The sequence below is a fragment of the Oryctolagus cuniculus genome, chromosome 11 (genome assembly GCF_964237555.1).
Source record: "Oryctolagus cuniculus chromosome 11, mOryCun1.1, whole genome shotgun sequence".
NCBI classification, from domain to species: Eukaryota; Metazoa; Chordata; class Mammalia; order Lagomorpha; family Leporidae; genus Oryctolagus; species Oryctolagus cuniculus.
Genome location: NC_091442.1, coordinates 97,288,373 through 97,313,557, shown reverse-complemented (window position 1 = coordinate 97,313,557; position 25,185 = coordinate 97,288,373). Strand labels below are relative to the sequence as shown.

General features: G+C 44.8%; 2 protein-coding genes across 9 annotated transcripts in view; one reads left to right on the top strand and one right to left on the bottom strand.

Moving 5' to 3' along the window:
- CEP83 (centrosomal protein 83) overlaps nt 1-15,406 on the top strand; it is a 162,301-nt gene extending 146,895 nt beyond the window's left edge. For 6 of the 8 annotated variants that reach the window (XM_070052706.1, XM_070052708.1, XM_070052707.1 and 3 more), the window contains 2 exons: nt 4,382-4,571; nt 5,454-6,075. In XM_070052706.1, coding sequence (XP_069908807.1) covers nt 4,382-4,571; nt 5,454-5,558 — 295 coding nt within the window. In that variant the 3' untranslated portion in view covers nt 5,559-6,075. Of the gene's footprint in view, nt 1-4,381; nt 4,572-5,453; nt 6,076-7,403; nt 10,855-13,295 lie in introns of those variants that run through there. The other 2 variants (XR_011380196.1, XR_011380195.1) reach the window with 1 other exon arrangement.
- The window catches only part of PLXNC1 (plexin C1), a 159,374-nt gene continuing 140,905 nt past the window's right edge, over nt 6,717-25,185 (bottom strand). The window contains exons 24-31 of the mRNA XM_008256886.4: nt 20,128-20,182; nt 17,721-17,752; nt 17,517-17,624; nt 15,689-15,852; nt 13,287-13,434; nt 10,540-10,680; nt 10,378-10,452; nt 6,717-9,198 (exon numbers count right to left, since the gene is read on the bottom strand). Coding sequence (XP_008255108.4) covers nt 9,094-9,198; nt 10,378-10,452; nt 10,540-10,680; nt 13,287-13,434; nt 15,689-15,852; nt 17,517-17,624; nt 17,721-17,752; nt 20,128-20,182 — 828 coding nt within the window. The 3' untranslated portion in view covers nt 6,717-9,093. The remainder of the gene's footprint in view (nt 9,199-10,377; nt 10,453-10,539; nt 10,681-13,286; nt 13,435-15,688; nt 15,853-17,516; nt 17,625-17,720; nt 17,753-20,127; nt 20,183-25,185) is intronic.

The window sequence follows — 25,185 nt, the reverse complement described above, 5'->3', positions numbered from 1 at the left end:
TTCACTCCCCAGATGGTCGCAACAGCCGGAGCTGCGCCGATCCGAAGCCAGGAGCCAGGAGCTTCTTCTGGGTCTCCCACGTGGGCACAGGGGCCCAAGGACTTGGGCCATCTTCACTGCCTTCCCAGGCTGCAGCAGAGAGCTGGATCAGAAGTGGAGCACATGGGTCTCAAACTGGTGCCCATATGGGATGCCAGTGCTTCAGACCAGGGTGTTAACCTGCTGCGCCACAGCGCTGGCCTCTGTTTTTTAATTTATTTTTAAGATTTATTTATTGGGGCTGGTGTTGTAGTATAGCAGGTTAAGCTACTGCCTGCAGCATTAGCATCCCATGTGGGTACCAGTTCGTGTCCCAGCTGCCTGCACTTCCAATCCAGCTCTCTGCTAATGGCCTGGGAAAGCAGTAGAAGATGGCCCCAGTGCTTGGGCTCGTGCACCCATATGGGAGACCGGCATGAAGCTCCTGGCTCCTGACTTTGGCCTGGCCCAGCCCTGAACCATTGTGGCCATCTGGGGAGTGAACCAGTGAATAGAAGATTGATTCTCTCTTTCTCTCTATCTCTCTCTCTCTAACTCTGTCTTTCAAATAAACAAATCTTTTTTTAAAAATTATTTATTTGAAAGAGAAAATGACAGAGATCTCCCATATGCTTGTTCTCTCCCCAAATGCCTGCAACAGCTGGGACTGGGCCAGGTTGAAGCCAGGATCCAGGAGCTCCATCTGAGTCTTCCATGCGGGTGACAGGAATCCCAAGTATTTGGGCCATCAGCTACTGCCTCCCAGGTGCATTAGCAGGAAGCTGGATTTGAAGCATGAAATAGCTAGGACTCAAAGCAGACACTCTGATTTGGGTCAGTTGCTCACTGCACCACCACACCCGCTCTTAAAATTTTTTGTAAAAAGCATTCATTTACGAGAGTTGTAAAACTATTTGATAACCTCCTAATGCTTTATCCCTTATTATTTTTCCTAACTTGGTGTTCTCTGTCACATGCCAGTTTTTTGTGTTATGGTTGGATTTGAAAGATCATTCAGTAGTTTTGGTACACTAACTATGGTAACTAGGAGTAGTGTAAACTCCTGGTGCTGAGATGGCAAAACCATTGTGAATATTGCAGAGTTCTGAAAACTCTGACTCAAAGGTCCATTTTTGGTTTCTGATGTGGAAAACTATTACTGGGCTGTAGCTTCTGGTTTTCCAGCCCAGGCTAATAATCAGTATCATTAAGCTTGCGAGCAGAGAAGATTTATATTAGGTCAGTGGTAGTTGCAGTATATGACTCATTCAAGTTAATAAAAAATCTTTTTGAATTCAGTGAATTAGTGGTAGCATTCAGCAATTTATAGCTATTCAAGTATTGGAGTTTTTTATAATGGAAATGCCTAAATATCATGCAGTGATATTTTATGATGTATTCTGGTGTTCTTGGGTCTAATTCTTAGAAATGTGAACAGCTGTTTGGTTGGTTGGTGGTTGTTTTTTCCTTAGCACATTCAAGCTTTCTAGACTGTGGGATTCATGCCAGCTTTATAATACTGTGTCCCAAGTAGGAAGCCAACCAATTCATTGTAAAACCAAACTCAACTTACTCCTTCGTCCTTAACCATTAGTATTAAATATTGTCAATTCAAGATTAGGCAGCTGTGGTGCAGATCATCCAGAACTTTGTGTAGTTTTGAAACTGTATTTGATTACTCATGTGATTGATGGTCAGGAAAGTCACATCTAAAGAAATGTGAAAGCCTGAAAAGTGCGATTTGTCTCTCCATGCCATCCTCCCCCCACTCCGAAATGGGGTAGCTTTGCTTTAGCTATTATTTGATATAGGAAAAAACAAAGTGTTTTTCCTGTTGTCACACAGCACAACACTTGTGACACCAGATGTGTGGAAGTTATTTGCACATACCAGTTGGTTCTCCAGTAGACACCAGCTGGATGTCCTGTCATCCAGTTCTGACGCTCTCTACCTGAAGATAGTGTTAGATCCTACAGATTGAGGCTTAGTTCCACAGGACTGACCTGATGTAAACCAGGGGTTCCTATGACCCTTTTCTTGGGTTTGAGCAATTTGCTAGAATGGTTCACAGAGTGAGGGAGACACTTTGTTTACCTGGCATCTTCCATTTCATGATGAAAGATACAGAAGAACATTTCTAGTAGATTTTTATGTATTATCAAGATGCAGTGGGGAAATGCCGGCGCCGTGGCTCAATAGGCTAATCCTCCACCTTGCGGCGCCGGCACACCGGGTTCTAGTCCCGGTTGGGGCGCCGGATTCTGTCCCGGTTGCCCCTCTTCCAGGCCAGCTCTCTGCTATGGCCAGGGAGTGCAGTGGAGGATGGCCCAGGTGCTTGGGCCCTGCACCCCATGGGAGACCAGGAAAAAGCACCTGGCTCCTGGCTCCTGCCAGGATCAGCACGGTGCGCCGGCTGCAGCGGCGGCCATTGGAGGGTGAACCAACGGCAAAGGAAGACCTTTCTCTCTCTGTCTCTCTCTCTCACTGTCCACTCTGCCTGTCAAAAAAAAAAAAAAAAAAAAAAAAAAAAAAAAAAAAAAAAAGATGCAGTGGGAAAGGTACTGGCTCCTCCATGCTTTCGGCAACCCAGAAGCTCCCTGAACCCTGGCAATTTTTGTTCATATGGTGATTTCATTACATACCCCCTCCTCCATCCTGAAGTTATATACTCCCCACTCCCAGTCTTCTCATTACCATAAAAAGATACCCTTTACCACTCAAAATGATAAAAGTTTTAGGAGCTGTGTGCCAGGTACCATGGGGCATGGGCCAAATATGTGTGTTTTAATATATCATAATATTATACACCTGCCTTTTTTTCTTAAAAGATTTATTTATTTATTTATTTATTTATTTTGAAAGGCAGAGAGAGAGAGATCTTCCATCCACGGTTCACTCCCCAAATGGCTGCAATGGCCAGAGTTGGGCCAGGCCAAAGCCGGGAACCTGAAACTCCATTTGGGTCTCCCTAATGGGTACAGGTATACAAGGACTTGGCCATCTGCTCCTTTCCCAAGCACATTAGCAGGGAGCTGGATTGGAAGTGGAGCAGCCAGGACTTAAACTAGCTCCCATATGGGATGCCATGATGCCACGATGCCAGATCCCACACCTACATTTTAAGTTAGTTTGAACCAGTATGAAAATCTCCATTTTTTATTATTTCACTGACAAAAACGAGTTTTATAAGGATCAACTTCCCTGCTTTTATTTGATTCCTTCTATAAGATAGGCACTCTTGGGATTTAAAGGGTCTTTTAGTTTCTGTTGGACAGTAGGAATGAAAGGAAAATTGTAAAAAGATTTTTAATCTGGCACCGGTGTGTGTCACACAGCAGGCAGAGCCACTGCCTGCCTCAGCAGCATCCCATAGGGGCACCAGGTTTGTGTCCTGGCTGTTCCATTTCCCATCCAGGTCCCTGCTAATAGCTTGGGGAAAGTAGTGGAAGGTGGCACAGTGTTTATGCCCCACAACTCATGTGGTAGGCTCCTGGCTTCAGCTGGCTGTCCATTGTAGCCATTTGGAAGTGGACTAGCAAATGGAAGATCATTCTCATCTCTCCCTCCTTGTAATTCTGCTTTTCAAAATAAATACATCTTTAACAAAACTTTATAATGGGTTGATGGTCTACAATGCTAAGCATATGCTTCAGATGTCAAGTTTCTGTTTTTCTAGTAGATTTTTATGTATTATCAAGAGAGAGCGCAGGAAAGCGGAGGAGATTGGGTGGAAAAGCAGGCACGAGGGAAGAATTACTGTGCATATAATGTATCTATGAGGTACATAGAAATTAAAAATATTTAAACACATTCTTAAATTGCCACTTTTATAGGGTGTTATATAATTATATGTACATTATTTCTTTTCCTTTTTTAACCCCTACAAAAATCTAGAGGCTTGAGTATTCCCATTTTACAGATGGGAAGGCGGAGCTTAAGAGACATGCCCAAGGTCACTCACATAGATTGCAGAGTAGTAAAACTGAATTAAAACCCAGGTCTTCAGAACCATTTCCAGTGTAGGTTCTACTGAGCCACAGAAGGCTATGGCAACCTTTTCATTATTACCTTTGGGGCAGGCAATTTCTACATAAACTTTAGGCTACTTGATGGCTTTTTGAGAACTGAATGCAGGAATATTTAAGTACCCCTATTTTTCTTATTATATATTTCTCCAGCAGCATACATATGTGAGATATCAGAGTAGGTCATTTTCTTGCAATAAAGTAAAAATGCATTTCTCCCCCCAGAAAAAAAGAGATATAGATAAGTCTTGGAATTTAGGAATACTTTTATAATTTAAATTTGTATTATAATACTGTTCTTCAGTAAAACTATTAAAGAACACTTTTGTGTTTTTAAGACAAAATGTTCCATTTGAAGAATATACAAGGCTTCAAAAAAGGCTAAAGGATATACAGAGAAGACATAATGAATTTCGAAGTCTAATTTTGGTTCCTAGCATGCCTCCAACTGCATCCATCAATCCTGTTAGTTTTCAGTCATCAGCGATGGTTCCTGCCATGGAACTGTCCTTTCCTCCACATATGCAGGTATGAGCATTTATTTTAAGGGAAAAAAGTCAAACATTTCTCTTGGTTTTTATCTGCTTACAACTCACATGTGATCTTAGCCCCGAACTTAATGTTTAACCTCTTCCTTTCACTTACCATAGAAATTTGCTGAGAAGCAAAGTAGATTTGAATGTACTCTATCCTTTAGCAATGGTGTTGGGAAATCTCCTCTCCTACTGGGCAATAAGAGATTTAATTAATGAATTCTGAGTAACCCAGAGTTTACACCGTACTCATGCAGTACTATGCATTTTCCATGCAATATTTTATCTAATACTAGTGAAAATGTTGAGGACAAGTAATATTATTTCCAGTTCATAGATGAGGAAACAGACACGAAGAGATGAAATGATGACTCGCTTAGGGTCATAGCCAATTAATGAGTTAAGTGTTAAACCTACATGTGATTCTAAAATCTTTCACCTGTATAAGGCGTCTGACATTTTGAAGGAGTCATATTTCAGAAGGTCTGTTAGTAAGTAATTATGCTTTATAATATTTTGAAGCACATAAGATTTTAGTTACTGAATTGAACCTCAGACCAAGCGCAAGCTCGGGTCTCATGTGAAAATTGCCATATGAGTATACCTGGGCCGTTAGTATTTTGTAACTCACTCCCTAGTGAATTTGACACCTAGAGAAGAGCAGGCTATGGGTTTTGCCAAAAGCTAGAGCCTGAGGCCGAAGAGAAGGATGAGTAGTTAGTAGGTTAGCCCATGCTACTGTGTTTTTTGACTGCTAGGGTGGTCATCGTTTCTTTCCCAGATTGTCCTAGGCTTGTATAAGAGGCGGGCCAAGGCTGCTGCCTGTTATGTTTTTTCTAATATTTCTTTTGTTGTACTTTTTCTACATCATTTTAAGGAAGAGCAGCATCAACGGGAACTCTCTCTGCTTCGCAAAAGACTTGAAGAACTAGAAACAACACAAAGAAAACAACTAGAAGAACTTGGATCTCTTGGGGAATGATGTTGCTGGAGAAAAGGCAGGTCAAAAGGGATAAAATCAGTGACTCAATAAAGCCTGAAGTTTTCACATACGTGGCATTTAGATACGTTCTTCTATTTGCCTAAACACTTAAACGCGCCTCAGGAAAAAGCTACATGCTGTTTATTGCGTATCAGGATTTTAGGATTGTGCTAATGGCAACTGAAGCATTAAAAGAAAGTATCAGATATTTAGACTGTTTGACAACACTTTGAAATTTTAAGAATAAATATAAAGAACTAACTACGGAATCAAGTTTTGTTTTTGGCATTTTGCCCCAATCATGCCCAGCTTGAATTCCTTCTTGTTTGTAAGATGCCTGGTAATAGCATGGTCAGTGAATGTCTTCTCGTTTACTATAGACAGGTGCTATAAACCTCTAGGTTTTTGAAAAAGAAATTTGAAAGTCAGCATAAAAACAACTTTATATTCATTATAAAGGCTGCCTTTTCTAAAGGTTGTGTGGACATAATTTATTAAAGAGGTTAATATTTTTCTATCTATTGCTTTGTGTTTAATTTCACTTCAGCCATACAGTGTAAATTTAGTAATGCAGATCTTGATTTTGGCTTTGAGTTGGAATTAATTAAGTACTGTGACCATGTTGCGGGGTGGGGGGAAGGGAGGGGGATGAGGAGATGGTTATTGTTGTATGCCTTGAGCCCACCAGAGGTCCTCTGAAGTATTATTAGTATTTAACTTTGCTTGCCACTATTTAGGATCAAGCCAAGTAATTATACATACTTTTTCTATGTGTCCCTAAGTATGCCGTCCTTTACTTTTTTCCCCTTTCATCATGCACTCTTTGGAAGCTTTTTAATGTACTGTTCTTAGGAAGAATTCTGCTGGAATAATTTCATGTCAACAAGATAAAGCTCAAGTCTGCCAAACTAAATGGAATGTTCATTATCCAGAAGTCCCAACTGATAGTGCAGGCCAGGAATGTAATTGAGCAGCCTTTAGCATTATTTAGCAAGACAGTAGGTCTACTTACTACATGATATAGCTGCTTATTCACACAGAGTGTACAGTGACACCTCGTTCCTGAAAAATAATTAGTTTCCACATAACCACTGAGAATAAAAAAAAAATCTATTATAACCAGAAAAATGAAGGGAAAAAAAGATAAACAGTCCACAATTACATCAAAATGTTTATTTTTGTATATAGACATTTAAAACATTCATCTCCAAGAACAGCTTCAATCATGTATACAATAAGAAATAGACTTTAAATCCTAATACAGAAAAAGTAACAGAATTAATTTTTAAATGCTGCTGTAGACACTAGTGTTAGAAAAAAAGTTTATAAATGGTTTTGCACCAAAAAAATATGCAAAGAAACTTGAAAATAGAAAATTGTTTGCCATTTGTTTCTCTGGTTGCTGTTTAATAGACCCAGTGACTGATTGTCTTCAGCACACATCTAATTTGGCCATTTACGACTTTTGGCTAATGTGATCCAAAACGTGATCTAGATAGTGCTTTTCACTGGAGGATTGACAAACACGCTACATACATTAGTGAATCTTCACACCACCTCAGTGAGGTAGGTTAGAAATATTATACAGAAATTGAGGCACAAAGAGGTAAGTGACTTGCCCAAAGTTCCCAACAGCACAGTCCCTGGAAGAGAAGAGGAGGTAACTCTCCATCCAGGACTCCTGTGCCAGAGAGCTGGACAGGGACACCCCACGTAGCATCTGCTAAATACTCAGATAAAGCTGTAGCTGATCCTTTGCGTCTTCTGTACCCTATAGAAAAGGGAAGTCTTTTGGGCAACTCTCCTACCCTTGGCTCTCAACTCTCCTCCCATTTGTTCTCTTAGGAACTCCTTTACCTCTTTGAAGACTGTAGCAGCCTTGGAATGGGGACCAGACCTCTCACCTTAATACTTAGAAGGAACCTATTTGGTAGTATTTTTGAGATGTGTCCATTGGACAAACAATGGTCAAAGGCGACAGGATTGCGAAGGTACCTGTCAGAGCAGTAACTGCTTGTTTCTCTAATCAGTTTGTTGAGGTATCACCTCTCTCACTCTACCAGATATTAAGGAGCAAAAAAGAATTGCAGTTATCTGAGACAAACTGACGTTGAAATCCTGGTGTTCCATGCCGTGTTGGTAAATGGTTTTTAAGGAATGTGTGATACTTTACTTGCTACTTGAAAAGATTTCTTCTTTTCCAGATCAGGGATTTCTGGAGCACCAAGGATAAAAAGGTGCCCACCACAAGAAAAGCTTGAGAGTTGCCAATTATGCTTTTCACTTCTGGTTTAATCGAAGGAAAACACAGTGGTATTAAAATTGGTCATGAGCAGCAAAAATTCAGGAATAAAAAAATCAGCAATATAAAGACTACAGTATTAACTGGATAGGGCATTCTTTAAAAAGAAAGGTATGAATAATATGGGTATTTTAAATTCTTTCTTCTGTAAGGAATACTTTCAAAAAGTACATAGTAAGACTAAGATACCAAGTCGTATACTAATATTTTTCAGGCCTTGGGCCTCAAATATATATATTTATATATAATACTCCAGTGTGAACAGCAATTTGATAAAATGTAAAATGTACTTTTTTTTTTTTTAAATCACACACAAGTATTATAACCACAGGGTTCACCAGAAATCTAAAGCAAGGAGACACGGCTTCCACAGGTAGTTCTAATCAAAGGTTTTCAAACAGAAATCAACTTGTCTTCTTTTACAATACTCAACATGTCCACTATCAAGTACACTTAGTATGAGAAACAAAAAACGAGACGACCGTACACTGGGACACACAGTATCTGGTAAAATGCTGCTGCACGGCGCTGAAGCTCCCTCACGCTAAAAGCTCCTTGCTTTAGAGCTCCGGGGTGAAAGGGAGGGGAGGGTGATGGAGTGCAGTTGGTGACCACTGGAAAACACGAGCCCTTTCAACAATGCTGCGACACTGTTCGTTTTTGGTTTGAACACACACACACACACACACTCACAAATGCTAAGGGTACACACTACCAAATTCTGTGGTCAGCTTTTCCAAGAACTACTGGGGAAAGTTTCAATGCTGCAAATCCTCGAGGTTGCCCTAACACCCCCACCTTGTTTCCAAATGACTCACTTCACCTTCTGCTTTGAGCACTGGCGGTACCCCTTTTCTGCAGAGATGCTATGTAGGCACAGGTACTACATAGCTGTAGTTTTCCACCAAAACCACTTGTATCATTGTGCTTAAGGGGAGACTGTAGTTGTAATACTGACACTTGCTTACTGGCCCTGTATTCTCTGTAAACAAGGAGGCTGTGTGCAACAACCACGTCAACTCTATTTACAGAAGGTTTCCCACGGTACACACAGGCACAGTGGTCGCTATGCTTTCTAAAAGCTGTGCATGTGCCTTGGTGTCTTCAAAAGACAGTGCTCCAAGTGGAACCTATGTGCAAACAAAATCTTAACGACAAAGAGTAGCTCAAGCAGCCATTGTGCTCCCAAGTCGTCTGAAGAACTTTGCCAGATTAACCCAGGCCCCAGAGTGCTTACATCCACTTGCATTTCTTCTTTTCATCAAATAAGACTTTAACATGCAAGAGTTGTTTCTGTGCTTCTTCCAGCCCTCGTTCTCTCTCTAGTTTATTTAGAATCTGTTGACAATTAGAACAGTTATTTTAGATATTGTGGTTTGAGCATTACAATTCTGGTTTTTTTGTTTTTTGGGGATTTTTTTTTTTTTTTTGCATTCCTGATGCTGTGAGTGGTAAAATCTGTATGAAACAGATGCCAACATTTTCTTTGATCATTTACATACTCACTTTGCAAGTTGTTTTGCTAAGTCATTATCACAGGATCAACAACACTTTGGCTTAAAATAGAAGCTTGCAAGAAATACCAACTATTTGCTTACAAATATGGGGCCAGACTTCCAAGGCCCTACTTTATGCATTTTGTCACAGCCATTCCAAGCACAGCAAGCATTCCTGGGCAGCCAACATGCAGGCAAGTATCTCTTCTGAAATGCAGCAGGCAGGGGCATCCTGGTCAGAGACGAATACTTCCCTCCCATCCTGAGCAGTGTAGCCCCGCCTCTGCCCTTCCCCTCCCCAGTGCTTCCCTTCTCACCCCTGACCCCTGAAAGAAGGATGCTTATCATGTTTAAGGAACTCATTGCCTCTACCCTACCTTAGCGCTTCACTTGATCTTCAAGTAGCAAATGGACTTGGTGAGCTATTCTCACCAGTGACATGGATAGCCTGTCCCAGCATGACTGAGTGGGGGGGAATCAGGGAAGGGGCGAATTAACATATATTTGGAAACAAAGCATCTGATGAATGTGTCTGTGTGAATTCCCAAAGAAAAAAATCCAGATTAAGGAGAATTAATCAAAAAGGAGAATGGTTTATTGAAATAGTCGCTTAAGTTAGAAATATGTCATAATTTCATATAGCTACTAAATACAGAATCTAGGCATTTTAACAAGCTTAGCTTTCACTTTTTTCAGCAGGTTTTAATCAAGCATCAGCGGGCCCTGTTTAGTAGGGTCACTACTTACTCATCAAAGTTAAAGTGAGTCACTGTGGCTTCAGGCCCCATGAACTTAACTGTAAATGCAGACCTGTCCCAAGGTGAGCAGCATGATCAAGCTGTAGGAGGGGCAGCCTTGTGCAGGGTCCGGCCTGCTGCCAGGACCCCTCAGCTTAGACAGGCTTCCTGGCCTCCCTTTCTGTCCATCTGGGATGGCAGAGCTGTCCTGAGACTTACAGAATTCTGTAACCAAATCCTTGTGACCGACTCATAGGCGAAAAAGACGTTACATAAAATCTTACCTCATCAAAATACTTTACGATGTATTTGTAGATTTCTGTCAAGGCCACTTCTTCATTAAATTCATTTTCGTGTTTCTAAAAGAAAGCAAGCCTTATTCAGAGATTCTGAAAATTTTTTTTATTAAAAATGAATGTAAGTTTATCTCTGCCTTCTAATGATACCTTAGATTCCTGAGTTAAGAATTCTTCCATTTCTAATGATGACAATGGAGGCAAATCCCTGATTGCTTTGTAGTAAGATTTTACTTCCTCTTTGTAGGTTGGGATATCCTTGGCATAGAGAAGTTTATTAGTTGGTGCTTCCTGAAAAAAAGCAACCATCACCAAAAGAGTAAAAATCCATGGGGAATTTACAGCACTACCAGTGTAGCTGAGCCGCCACCAGCCGGCACAGGATGACTTCCGCAGAACGCCTTCTGCGGTAGGCTTTAATGAACGTTGTTGACTGAGTGACTGACTGCCATCTCGATAGTTCTGGTGAGTCACTGTTCTTTTCAGGCGGATTAAATGCTAATATATTCTGCCTTCCTCTCATAAAAGAACTAAAATTATTATTTTTGCATGATTTTGAGTTACTGTAACAATGGGACTTACTTCAATCAGAGTTCATCACTAATGGTTGTAAAAAGCCTGAATTAAAACATTTGCTCTCATCCTCACCCACCAGTGAATTTTGGCATTTATAAAAGACTTGATTGTAGGTCTAATTGAGCCCTTTTATATAACCATGAAATTGGTAAGTAATTGGCAGTGGCAGATTTTCCAGCTTCTCCCTTTTGTTTCATTAGATTGTAAAGATCTTCCAGATTCCTCAAGGAAGCACATGGTTGTTAGTATTGGTGGCTGTATGTCTGAATTTGCAAAGGTGTCCTGGCAATTTGAATGGTCGTACGCAACAGTGACCATATGTTAAAGATCAAGTAAGAGAGGGTTACACTTCACAAAGTCAGATTCTCCTCAGAGAGAGTAGGTGAGTTAGTGCTGGTGCTGGTGGGCTAGTGCACGTTACAGACTCCATGAGGCTTGAAGAATCATTGTGAAGGATGCCTAGGCTGACAGGCTACTGAGATTTTTCTCTCTCATGAAGCTTCCGGGGAACTCACGGATTTCCTGATCATTCAGGCTCTGAGTGAAGAGAGGTCAGGATGACGGGTGCCTGCCCTTAAGCAGCGTGCACTGGGGTCGGGGACGGGGCGGAATGCTTACTGTGACTTGCGCAGTGAGCAACAGGGTGTAAAGGCCTAGAGAGTGAGGGACAGCAGAGATCATAACTTCACGTTTTGGGTGACCTCGGGCAAGGCTTGTAACCTGTCAGAACATCACCTTTGTCCTCTATATCGGCACAGATGATAAGCAGCTTCCATGGTACTTGTGAAGACTGAAATACGCCAAGAACCTGGTAAGCAAGCTTTTTAATACGGATGAGAACTTACGTGCCTTTCCGTGTGCTGCAGGGAAAATGTAGAAAAGCAGAAAGTTCATGCAGCAGGTACAGTTAGACTCATCCGAGTGTACTTCAGTTTTTGATAGACATTAGAAAAGTATGTTTGTTGGGTGAATGAATGGGACTTAAGAGAGAAGATGCGAAACGAGTTCATGGTGTGTTTGGGAAACTAAAAGCTGTATTGTGGAGGGTAAGAAAAGGATGAGGTCTGAAAGAGAGGACTGAAGCCAGTCAGCAGGGCCCATGTGGTCCTGTGAAGGCCTTTGCGAGCAGCTGGGAAGTATTTGCAGTTTGTGTTTTAGGAAGATAACCAGAGACAAGTGGACAGCAGGGCTACGGCCACCACTTAGGAGGCAATTGTGATTATCCTAATGGAGATGAGATGCAAGGGTAAGGCAGGAGACTGAGGAGGGAGTGGTACTCAGTTAACTGAGGATGCAGCTTAGAAAATGGGATGCTGAAGATTACCCCTTGAGAAATGAGGCCGTGCTGGGCAAGACCAAAGTAAAAACAGGTTTGTTTTTCTGGGACAGTGGTGATGGGTTTAGGAGTAGGCCTCTGTGAAAAGAAACATCAATCACTGTTCTTTCCAGGTACTCTTAAAATCCTACCAAAGAGCCACTTCTCAGTGTTCAAAGATGTCCTGAAATCCATTAGGTGCAGATATTGTTCAGTGTAATATATTTTGGAGTGCTCAAGACCAAAACCTCTTTCAAAGTTTACTCTCTATTTTTCTTTCACTGCTTTCTTGGGGCTTTTCATCAGTTAAGATAACCAGAGGAATGAACGTCGGGCATGATTTTCTTCCCCACCAGCAATCTCTTCTGTTATATTCAAGTTGGCTTCATTTGGGCAAATTTCAATAGCTTGTGTCCATAGGATTTTTTTTTCTTTTTTTTTTTTTTTTGACAGGCAGAGTGGACAGTGAGAGAGAGAGAGAGAGAGAGAGAAAGGTCTTCCTTTGCCGTTGGTTCACCCTCCAATGGCCACCGCGGCCGGCGCACTGCGCTGATCCAATGGCAGGAGCCAGGTACTTCTCCTGGTCTCCCATGGGGTGTAGGGCCCAAGCACCTGGGCCATCCTCCACTGCACTCCCTGGCCACAGCAGAGAGCTGGCCTGGAAGAGGGGCAACCGGGACAGAATCCGGCGCCCTGACCAGGACTAGAACCCGGTGTGCTGGCGCCGCAAGGCGGAGGATTAGCCTAGTGAGCTGCGGCGCCAGCCAGGATATTTTTTCTAGGAAGCAAACTGTATGCTTTGTGCTACAGTCACTCACAGAGTTATGCAACTGGGTGGGGCTGATTATTATTTTTTAAATCAGAGATTCAGAAATAAATGAGATTCTACAGGAAAGCAGTTCTACATTGACCACCCTTGCCTGTTTCCTTGGGGCTAGCGCAGCGGTTTCTTATTTGAATGACAGAGTGCTTCCCATTCACAAGAAACAGTAAAGCTGGCCCTTACCTTCCCCAGCTGCTGCTCCGTGAGAGAAAACGCGTCCATGAATGCCTGGGCAATCACTGACAAGCAGCCGTCTATGTGTGGCGTCTTCTTAATGTCAAAGACAAACTGAGGGTTCTTCAGGATGTTTACCCAGAAGCGCAGAGGAAGGCTGTTCAAAGACAGAACAATCTCTTTTCACGTGAAGCCAACGGTCTGTTTGTCACAGTGTGGAAAGGGGTGTTTTTGTCCTTGGGATTGAAGTACACAAGTCTGCTTAGCCAAACAGAACCACGCAACAGATGGTGACGCTACTCAGAACAGGGAAGGGTTGACACTGACAGAGCTGCCGAAAGGCCAGCCAGACAAGTTTGAAAGTGGCCGTGGACAAGAGGAGCATTTTCTCGACTGGGCGAGATGATGGTTACCAAGGAGGGCATCCAGATCTCCAGGATCTTCGCAAACCTGTGCCACCCTGGCCTAAACCACCACTGTGTCTCACCTGGGTCATCCATCCTCGGCTCCTCAGACTCAGGTCCCTTCCCTTCCTCGCTCAAACCTTCTGTGGCTCTCATTCTCCCTCCAGATTAACACTTTACACGCCTAGCCCTGAGCTTCCCCACTGTGCTCATCCCAGCTCCCCTGGACTTTCCACTGTGGTTCTTCATGAATGTAAAGCAAAGTTGTGCCTCAGGACTCTCTTCTTAAGGTTTATTTATTTGGAAGTCAGAGTTGGATCTTGCAGCCATGTGGGGAGTGAACCAGTGGATGGAACAGCCAGGGCTGCACCAGGCCAAAGCTCGGAGCTTCATCTGGGTTTCCTGCCTGGGTGCAGGGGCCCAAGCACTTGGGCCATCCTCTGCTGCTTTCCCAGGCACATTAGCAGGGAGCTGGATGGGAAGTGGAACCGATGAGACTCGAACTAGTGCCTACATGGGATGTTGGCGGCACATATGGTGGTTTAATCTGTTAATGCCGCAACACTGGCCCCAGGATTTCTGCCTCTTATTGTCCATCTCCCTGACACTCACCTGCCCAGGCAGTCTTGTGGTTGATTCCCTCTTTTGAGACTGGCTCAGATACAATCTTTGCTCTGTGAGGCTGTCTCCAACTGCCCCGTTTGGACACTGCTATCTTCCTTTCCCACTATCTCAACTATATTATCACCACCTTCGGATATACTACAACTGATACATTCAGCCTATTGGAATGCCGTCTATGAAGACATGGATTTGTGTGTTGGGATCTTTATCTCCAGCACCTAACAGGGACTGGCACATAGTAGGTACTCAGATATTTGAGTATGAATTTAGGAATTCTTCCAAGTCCTTCCGTGATTCCCTTTAAGCTTTTGCTGACTCCACCGTCAGCTGCCATACTTCACAGGGACAGTGGAGTCAGCAAAAGCTGACCTATGGTAGCAGGGTCTGGAGAGAAGAGGCTGGAACTCAGGAAGGCAGCAAGCCACAGTGGAGAGTGGAAATAGACCTGGAGTAAATGGGAGAGATCAGACCTAGAGCTCTAGAACTTCAGCTTTTCATACTCCATTAAGCTGGGTGGCAGACACCACTGCTGGGAAGGGAGAAGTGCTATGTCATAACCCTGAGTATTACTCAGCTGCGGGCAGTGAGCTATGCTGCTTTACTGAGGAGACTTCTACACTCACCTATGATGTGTTGCCACTGCATAAGGTTAAATGTTCAAGTATGTGGCATAGTAGGCTAAGCCTCTGCCTGCAGCGCTGCCATCCCATATGGTGCCAGTTTGTGTCTTTGGCTGCTCCTCTTCTGATTCAGCTGTCTGCCTGTGGCCTGAGAAAGCAGTAGAAGGCGGCCCATGTTCTTGGGCCCCAGTACCCACATGGGAGACCTGGAGGACGCTCCTGGCTTCGGATTGGCCATTTGGGAAGTGAACCAGATGGAAAACCTTTCTGTCTGTAACTTTACCTCTCAAATAAATAAATAAAAATCTACTGAAGCAAAACCAACCACAAACTCTAGAGGTATCTCTGTACTTCCTTGGTAAAAATGAAAGCAGCCTATCTTACTATACACAGTTTGCAACTGCTAAGTGATTGATTATTTAGGGACAAATCAAAGTCTCCTCTAATGGAAATATGGCATAATAAAACCACAAAATAGTAACTTCTCATCCTTTGCTGGTCCGCTTGATCCAACCTTCTAAACATGGTCTTCTTTCATGCATGCAAAGGAGTATAGTTAATTTTATCCCAAAGAATAGAATTCTTGGCACGGGAATGCTTTCACTAATAGTGGCAGAGCCAGAAACTACTTGGGCATGATAGCTCACCACGTCCAGAGAGTATGACCCAGGGATGAGTGAGTCCTCCCATGACTATGCCCTCCTTCTTGTTCAAAGTCTGTCCCAGATTCTTGAGAACAGTGACTAATCACCTACATTCCCACCTGTTTGTTTTCCAAATATGTACAACATCAGGATCTGTGATTTTTTTGTTTTCAGCCTGGGCATCCAAAAAGTCAAAGAAGTATTTTATAGCAAATGGGGCTCTGCTGTTAGGTAAACTCCAAATGCTTCGGAATAGTTTTTCAAGCACAGAGTGAATTGCCACCTGAAAGAGAACATCAGATTTGGTAGATTAAAAATAGATGGCAGTGGTTTTGAAAGCATAATAGAAAACCAATCCAAGCACAAAATAGAGAAAACAGTGTGAAGACGTACTATCCACTAAACGGCCTGCCATCTTATTGCGAATGTAAGGGAAGTCTTCAGTCTGTTAAGTTGTTCTCCACAAGGACAATCACAGGATTGGAGGAGTATTGAATTATGAAAGCAAATCTATGTTGCATATTTGATATCTATTAAAAGTAAAGAAAACCTTTTAAGAAACAGCAGAATAGAAAAATCTAGAACTGTGAAATGAGGTCAAACTTCACATAAGGGGCAAATGAAAATCGATGCCCAAGTTTAAATTTGGTTCCTAAGATTTTGCTGATAAAATATAGTCAAATGGGGTGGCTGCTAGCAATTTCTAGCAGTTGAAATGTCTGTTGTAGAGTCTGGTTTTGTGGTGGTAGCAGTTAGGTTGCCACCTATGACGTGAGCAATCCATATGGGTGCTGGTTCGAATCCCAGATGCTCTAGTTCTAATCCAGCTCCCTGTTGATGTGCCTGGGAAAGCAGTGGAAGATGGCCCAAGTCCTTGGACCCCTGCACCCGTCTGGGAGACCTAGATGGAGTTCCTGGCCCAGTCCTGACTCTCACGGTCATTTGGGAAGTGGATGTAAGTAAGATCGATTTATCTCCCTCCCTCCCTGCCTCCCCCAACACATCTCAACTCTGCCTTTCAAATAAATCTGAAAAAAAAAATGAAAGCAATGTCAGTTGTAGGTCTATATACATAAGTCAAAAAGCCATGGATATCTGGCTTTGTTAATTATGGTTAGCCAGGAAACACTCAAGTGATACCTCGCTGTTCCCAGAATTTTTCCTTTTGCCTATTTTCCATCTTAAGGTTTTATTGTGTACTTTCCAAAGCACTTGAGTATTTTACAAAAACCAAACCGGCTGGACTCTTGTGGGGTAGCCGAGAAAACAAAGAGACCAGGGCTGTCCTCACTCCACTGAAAAAAACAGATTCCCTGCCACAATCTGAAGCATCCCATCAGGTGGTGAGGGCCAGGGCAGGTGGCTACACTTGTAGGACTGGTCATTTCAGAACAGTGAAATCAGGTCTCCGGGGACTTCTCTGTTAATCCCACTGAAAGCCAGATGAAGTACAGTTTGCTTCTGGTTTGTGTTCCAGTAGCTTTTGCATCTGACACTTTTGGATGTGAAAAGAATTCGTAATTTCAAAATGGGAAGGAAAAAATGATATTTCCTAGGTTTACAGACACTGACACCTCCTCCCTTAATCCAGTTGGGAGGGACTCTTAGTGTTTATCTATATAATAACAAGTCAACAAAAAGGTCTAATTATGTTGTCAACCTAAAAAATAACAATAGGGAAATGGGGGGGGGGGTAAAGAAACTGGGAATATTAAAATCCCTGGCTGAAGATGCTATAAACTGGAAATGTGCAACATAACTTTATCTTGCAGCTTATAAGAAAAAAAAGGGGGGGTGGTAGGAGGTGTTTACAACTTAAACTTTCATTTTGCTTTGCTAGAAGGCACGAGGGATTTGTAACATTTTCACACTTCAGTGGAAATTAAGTCAAACACATCATACACCCCCAAGGTGGCCATAAAAGCGCTCCCAGAACAGTAAGTGTACCTTGGTCGACAGCAGCTTTGTCAGATACATTTCTTTTACTTTGAACTTGTGTTTCCCTCTATGTCTCTTTCCTTGAACATCTTGGAAGGCTTCCGAATCTGGTAAAATCTAAAGAGAAGCCAAAGCAGAAGCGTTACCCATGGAGACCATTCAAGCTCGGGAAGGCATGCAATTCAGAGTGAGCACAAGAAAGCCTGAACTCACCAAATGGCAGTGGTCATCTGAATATTCCACATCTGAACACAGGAGAAAAAGGGACAGAAAACAGTCCATTAAAAAAATAGCCACGGGCTAACTGGCCTTTTTGTAAAAAGCCCCATTTGTGCTCCAAAACCCAAGAGGTTTACTCTAGGATGAAGATGGGGTGGGCTAGAGCAGCGTCCCTGTTCCTAGAAGTGTTAAAGTAGCAAGGCGACGGCACAGGAGAGACTCAGGCGTTACTCGACGAATACCAGGGACCTCCCGAAAGTGCACGAAAAATGCATGAACAAACTGCGATGTGTGGATTTCAAATTTTCCCGCCCCCAAGTCGTATAATTCCGTTTCCCATGATGTTTTTGAAATTCCCATGGTACACCTGATCTCCTCTGTAAGTTTGTTTCAGAGAAGAATGTTGGATTTGAAGAGGCAGAGTTAGCCAGGCAAATGGAGGAACACCCCCAGGTGGGAAGGAACCTGACCGATGAGCTGGAGCTCACAGCGAGCCCAGAATGGCACAGGGTATGGAAATGCTTGCAAGAAATGTGGCTGTAAAGGGAATGGGGAAAAAAAGGGATATTAAGGCACTTGGGCATTTTGTTTTAGAAGACGAGAGACTAGGGTATCTTGAAATGCTAACGAATGCAGCAGATAGGGATGGCAAGAAAGTACTGGCGAGGGAAGTGTGTTCAGAAAGTTGGGAAGGCTGGTGAGACCCAGAGCACAGGTGAGACATGGGCCCTGCAGGAGGACGTCAGGCAGATGGGAATAGCTCGGGAGGTTTGCTGCTTGATGTTGAGGCAGTCCTGAGTCTTGGTTGGTTGGTTGGTTGTTTTGGGGTTTTGGTTGTTGGTTGGTGTTTTTGGGTGAAGTCATCTCTGTAGTCAGGAGAGCTCCTTGGGTTGGAGCATTGAGGACAGGAGGCAGACACTGTGCAGAACACAGAACAGAACAGCCTAGGGAAACCCAGCGGGAATGAGTACAGTGACCCCAACTTTACTGTTGTGCACCTTTCTCCTGCGACCTTAGCTTCAGACGAGGCTAACAGAGGAGCTGATGGCAGGGGGTTGCAGAATTAGCAGGATGGCAGTCAGAATGATGGCTTTCATTTGGATTAGACAAGGAGGAAGCGGAGGCATGGGTTCATTGGAATTCCCATGAAGGGATCCAAACCTAAGACTCCTCTAATTTCAATCCCTGAGGAACAGGCTCGACAAGAAGCCCATATTGTGAAGCTGAGAAAGCACACGCTGTTTTACTTTTTACAACACAAGGATACTACCCCCATGCCACTGTGACAGCCATCCTCTGCGTGAGGACTTCTGTAGCCAGATGCAGTGATGGAAGGTGGAGCAGATCCTTCCACATTCTCCTGTCTATGATCAGCAGCCCTGCCTTCTCGGCACTGGGGCCTCCCCGGCTGCTAGTGCTATGCCCCGGAATCAGGAAAGCCTACCCCTGGCTGTGTGTGAGAAGGGGCCTGGGGGTTAGAAACCCTAACCTTTCTGAGGGCAAAGGGCTGATGATCTTGGCAGGGATCTATTCTCTCTGGTGACAAACCGGAATAGGACCCAACGCTTCTCTCTAGCCAGTGTCAGTGGTTTCCTGACCACTGTCAGGGAAGTAGAAGACGACTTGAGAGGCTAGCCTACAAACTCCCATCAAAGCTCCCTCTCTGGTTGGTGCTGTGGTGTGGTAGGTGAAGCCACAGCCCGTAACTACAGCACCCAACATGGGCAGGGTTCCAAGACCCAGCTGCTCCATACCCAATCCAGCTCACTGCTCGTGTGCCTGGGAGGGCAGTGGAAGATGGCCTAAGTCCTTGGGTCCCTGCACCTACATCGGAGATCTGGAAGAAGCTCTGGGCTCCTGGCTTAGGCATGGCACGGTCCCAGCTGTTGCAGCCTTTTGGGAAGTAAACCAGCAGATGGAAGATGGCTCACTTGCTTGTTCTCTCCCTCCTTCCCTCCCTCTCCACTTTCTGGGAAGTTTGTGAATGCTATCCCAAGGAGACTTGGACACTGTAAGTGGATCATCTTGTTTGGTCAGCTGTGATTATCTGCACACTTCCCTGTTTGCCAGGGACATCTCCATTAGCCATCTCCACTCCTACTGCCTGGCTGGAGAAAAGCAGGGTGGGGGCCGAGACCCTTCCTGAGTTCAGAGCCCTTAAGAGGCAGCGTGCTCCCTGGAGCGGGGCAGTCCGGGCCACCCACCTTCTACACTTTGTCTCCTTTTCTCTTCCTTGCACGTTCTTAGCACTAGAAACAGATCGAAATGGCTCTTCTCAGCTTTCAGTGAATGAGATAGCAACAATTCAATCTCACCTTTTTGTGACAATACAGCTGAGGCAAAAAGCAATCCTTTATAAAGCTGGGTGAGAACAAAAGGTTAACAATATCATATTGGTTACCTGAAGTAAAATTCGCTATCTTCTTAAAGACTTTTATAGTGGATCCATTCGATATCTGAAAGCAAAGACAAAAAGTAGATGAGTTTTCAAAATGTAACATGTTCCTCAACCTCACCCAGGTATTAGAGGCTAGATGGATTTTGGGTTCCCTCACTCATTAAATCACTACCTAGCAAGTCTTCCGATGTTCTGGGCGTTGTGCTAGAGGCTCGGGCTGTGTGTGGTGACAAGCAAGACTCTGTCTCTGCCTTCAGTGGGCTCCCAGTCCCGTGCAGGAGGCAGACAGCCAGCAAGTAGGTGGTCAGGAGACGGGGGCCGGGATCCTGTGGGTATGTTGGGGGTGTGGGTAACCCTGGAGGACTCGGCTGTGTGAGGACATTCCCCAGCCTCTGAGGGACAGCCGGCTGGACCACTTTCACTTCCGGAGCTTCCTGCTAGTTACAGGCTGAATGTCGCGGTCCCCTCCAAACCCAGCTGCAGGAATCCTAATCCCAACATGGTGCTGCTGGACAGTGGAGCCTCAGGGGTGGAGGCCTTGTGAACGGGCTTTGTGCCTCTGTGAGACAAGGCACCAGAGCTCGCCTGCTTTCTCTGCTGGCCACCACGTGAGGACACAGCAGGAAGATGGCCCTCACCAGCCACCAGATATACCAGTACTTTGCCCTGACCTTGAACTTCCAGGCACCAGAGTATTGCTTAATCCTCCCGGGCCATGGTATCCCACTGGAGTAGCATGAGCTTTCTTCTAAGATGCTAGTTATTAAGAAATGAAGAAATACTGAAACAGGTTTTCAGAAACATCCATAAAGCTGCAGTTTACCCTAAGGTGACTTCACATCTCGTTCTATACCCAGGTGAAGTAAATACGAATGTGACCGTGAACTATCTAATTTTTTCGTACCAGAAACAGACTAAGTATTCATCTATATGAGAGTGAACAATGTGGGGTGTATTCACACAACGATATTGTGAAATAATGAAAATGAACAAACCATTGCTACATGCCACATGGGTGACCTGTATAATCATAAAGTTGAATCAAAGAAGCCTGACACAAAACAAAACACACTGTATGATCCCATCAACCTACAGCTTAAAAACATACCCACACAATCAAAGTAATGATATTAGACATCAAGAAAACACCAAGAGGGAATGGAAGATACTTTTAATTTTTTTTTTTTTTTTTGAGAGGTAGAGTTACAGAGAGGGGGAGAGACAAGAAGGTCTTCTATCTGCTGGTTCATGTCCCAAGTGGCTCCAGCAGCCAGAACTGGCCTGATTTGAAGCCAGGAGCTTCCTCTGGGTCTCACAAGTGGGTGCAGGGCCATCTTGGGCCATCTTCTACTGCTTTCCCAGGCCATAGCAGAGAGCTGGATTGGAAGAGGAGCAGCCAGGACACGAACCGGCGCCCATATGGGATGCTGGTACCACAGGCAAAGGCTTAGCTCACTCCGCTGCAGTACCTGCCCTGATACTTTTATATTTCTTAACCTGTGTGCCAGATACACAGCATGCTAACTTATAATGATTCATCCAGTTTTCCTCTGTAGGTAATTTTTTTTAAAAAGCATTTAAAATTACAAAAATCAAGTGTAATTTCCCGTCAAAAAGCTTTTAGGGGCTGGGCTTGTGGCCTAGCTGGTTAAGCCACCACTTGTGATGTGAACATTCCCTCTCAGACTGCCCAGTCCAGCTCCGTGCTGATGCTCCTGGAAAAGCAGCAGAAAGACGGCCCAATTTTGGGGGCCTGTGCCATCCACGTAGGGAGACACAGATGGAGCTCCTGGCTCCTGCCTTTGGTCTGGCCCAGTCCTGGCTGTTGTGGCCATTTAGGGAGTGAACCCGCAATGGTAGGCTGATGTCTAACTCCCTTCTCCCTCTGGTGCCCTGCTAACTTTAAAAGGAAATGTAACGCATACAGGAGAGTGATGAATATTCAGTGTATAGCTTAAGGAATGCTCACCTCAGTATTGTAGCTTCTCGTGTGACCATCTGACCTCAAGATAGAAGGTTTCCAGGCCCCGAGAAGAGCGCCCTCTTCCAGCCAGCCACACTGCCTCACCCAGAGCTAATCACTTTCCTGCCCTCCATCACCACCAGTTTTGCCTGTTCTTGAACTTCCTATCAATGAAATCATTCCATATGGACTTTTTTTTTTAAATATTATATTTGATGAGTAGAGTTATAGACAGTGAGAGGGAGAAACAGAAAGGTCTTCTATCCACTGGTTTACTCCCCAAATGGCCACAACAGCCAGAGCTGGGCCGTTCTGAAGCCAGGCACTTCCGGGTCTCCCACCCGGGTGCAGGGGCCCAAGCGCTTGGGCCATCTTCCACTGCTTTGCCAGGCCACAGCAGAGAGCTGGAATGGAGGAGCAGCAGCCAGGACTGCAGGCGGAGGCTTTACCCACTGCGCCACAGCACCGGCCCCCAGCATGAGTCAATACAAGGTCTATAATATTTCTCCTCCTCGAGGCCACGGGGAGTCTGTCCTCTCTTACTACTGCATATTACTGTATACTGCCCCACTAGATGAATATACTACAAGAAAGTGCCATTTAATACAAGTACTGATACCCACGCTACAGCATGGACGCACCTCAACATCGTGCTACAGGAAAGAGGTCGCGGAAGATCACACAGCATGTGATCCCGTTTATAGGAGACGCCCAGCACGGGGAGATGTATACAGACATGAGGGGAGATGTATACAGACATGACATAGATGACTCACTGCCTACAGCACAGGTGGGGGGCACGGGGAGTGACTGCGCATGACTACAACGTGTCTTGAGGTTTGCATGAAAATGTTCTTAGACGCGGTTGTGGTGGTGATCGGCCAACTCTGTAAAGACACCTAAACTGTACACTTCAAACAGGCGAGCTTGAAAGTCGATACAATTACATCCTGGAAGAGCAGTGAAGCAGCGGCATAGATTTTCCACGTACACGCTGACAAAGGCTGTGACCCCACCCACGCGCCGGAGCCATGCCTCACTTCAGTTGCACTCAAGAGTTCTCACCTGAGGGTTTTTAGACTGGAGCCAGGATCAAGTGGCTGTCCTGTGCCCCTCTCCCGCAGCACAGTGGGCCCTAGGAGTAGCCTGATGCAGAAGGACCCTTCTGGCAGAGGCACGCCTGAGCTCGTGGGAGGAGTAAATTGTTCTGAAAGAGGGACTGGTTCACAGAATTATGGGACAGAGGGGCAGGTGGTGGGGCAGGCACTGTGCTGCGACAGGCTAAGTGGCTGCCTGTGACACTGCCGTCCCACAGGAGTGCCAGTTCAAGTCCTGGCTGCTCTGCTTCGGATGCAGATCCCTGCTAACACTCCAGGGCAGGCAGGAGAAGATGGCTCAAGGGCATGGGTCCCTGCTGCTCACATGGGAGATCTGGACTGAGTTCCAGGTTCCTGGCTTCAGCCTGGCCCAGCCATGGTGGCCATTTAGGGAACGAACCAGCAGAAGAAAATGTATGCACCTGTCTAATGCTTTCAATTTTTTTTTTTTTAGGAACATGCAGGATATGCAAGTCCCCACCTCAAATCTAGGACTGTAGCTGAATGATTAACCCCATTATTTCTGAACATTTTCAGCTAAGTAATTCTCACTCTTTAATAATTTTTTAAAAATTATTTTAAAGGTAGAGAGAGAGAGACAGAGAGATAGATCATCTATCAGCTGGTTCACTCCCCAAATGCATGCTACATTCAGGGCTGGGCCAGGCCAAAGCCAAGAGCCAGAAACTATCCGGGTCTCCCAGTGCATGCAGGGGCCCGAGCACTTGGGCCATCTGCTGCTGCCTTCCCAGGTGCAGCAGCTGGGAGCTAGATCAGAGTGGAACAGCTGGGACTAGAACCGATGCTCGGATATGGGACGCTGGTGCACCAGCCATGGCTTAACCTGCTGCACTGCAATGCCAGCCCTCTTCCCTCCATGTTAATGAACCAAGGCTGTTCTCAATTCTAATACTAATGTGGACTGTGGCCTTCTCCAGTTTGGAAAAAAGTGGAGACCTAGAATTTCTCTTCTGGCTGGCTGCATGTTGGTTAACAGAATATGGGAGCCTGCCTAGCAAGCACCAAAGGATTAAAACCTAATCTCCTTCAGGTTACATCCGGGGAGGTGGGGGGCCAGCAAGAACCAGCTCTCCAGGCCAGCAGCCTCCAACCGTGGGTGCCCACCACATCTTGAGGGTGGGGAGGGGGCCTGGGACCATCAGGCCTCTGCAGGGAGTCTCCAGCAAGGATTCGCCCCTCCCACGGTGCCTTCTGACTCTGCTCCCATTACCAAATGTCCTCTCCTTTCCCCCTTGAGCCATTCATGGCTTTCCAGCAGATTTTTCAATTCGCCTCCATATCTGATACAATTAAAGGAAGCGCTCTGTGCAGTAGCCCCTTAGCAACACTCAGACCCCAAGTTTTATGAGGATATTTGAGCACAGTTACAAAATTCCTCCCCCCAAGGAGCTGGGTATGCTCTGTTTCTACGCCAATAAATATCTTTTTACAAAAGGAAGCTGGTGATTCATTCTGGGTAATTGTCAAAGAATGAATCCCAAATGGGGCCCGTTGCGTGTTGAGCCAATACCCCGCGCCTGTCAGATGCTTTGTTTTGCCAAAAGCGAGCACCCTTCCCCTGTAATCACAAACACGGCGGATGGGGCCTTGGATAAGCAACACTACCAGAAGTTCAAATGCCTTCTCAGGAGCTGGCATGGGCTTGCTGCTGGCGCTGTGCGCGGGCATTAAGATAGCGCACACGCTGCCTGGACCAAGGAAATTTTACTCGGAAATTATCTCCTGAGAGCAACTGGAAAAAAGCATTTTATTAGTGGATGTGGCGGACGGGCGGGCACGTGCGCTCGTGTGTGTGTGTGTGTGTGTGCGCACATGCATGCATCTGTGTGAGCCAATTCCTAACTTTCATAGCTGCTCCAGGCTGGAACATTTCTACCCCATGTGACACTTTAACACTATGACAAAGACAGAAAAACCACTTATTTACAGATGTTGGTGGCAGGGTGGGGGAAGTAGGTTTCCGTTTTCCATCCTGCATCT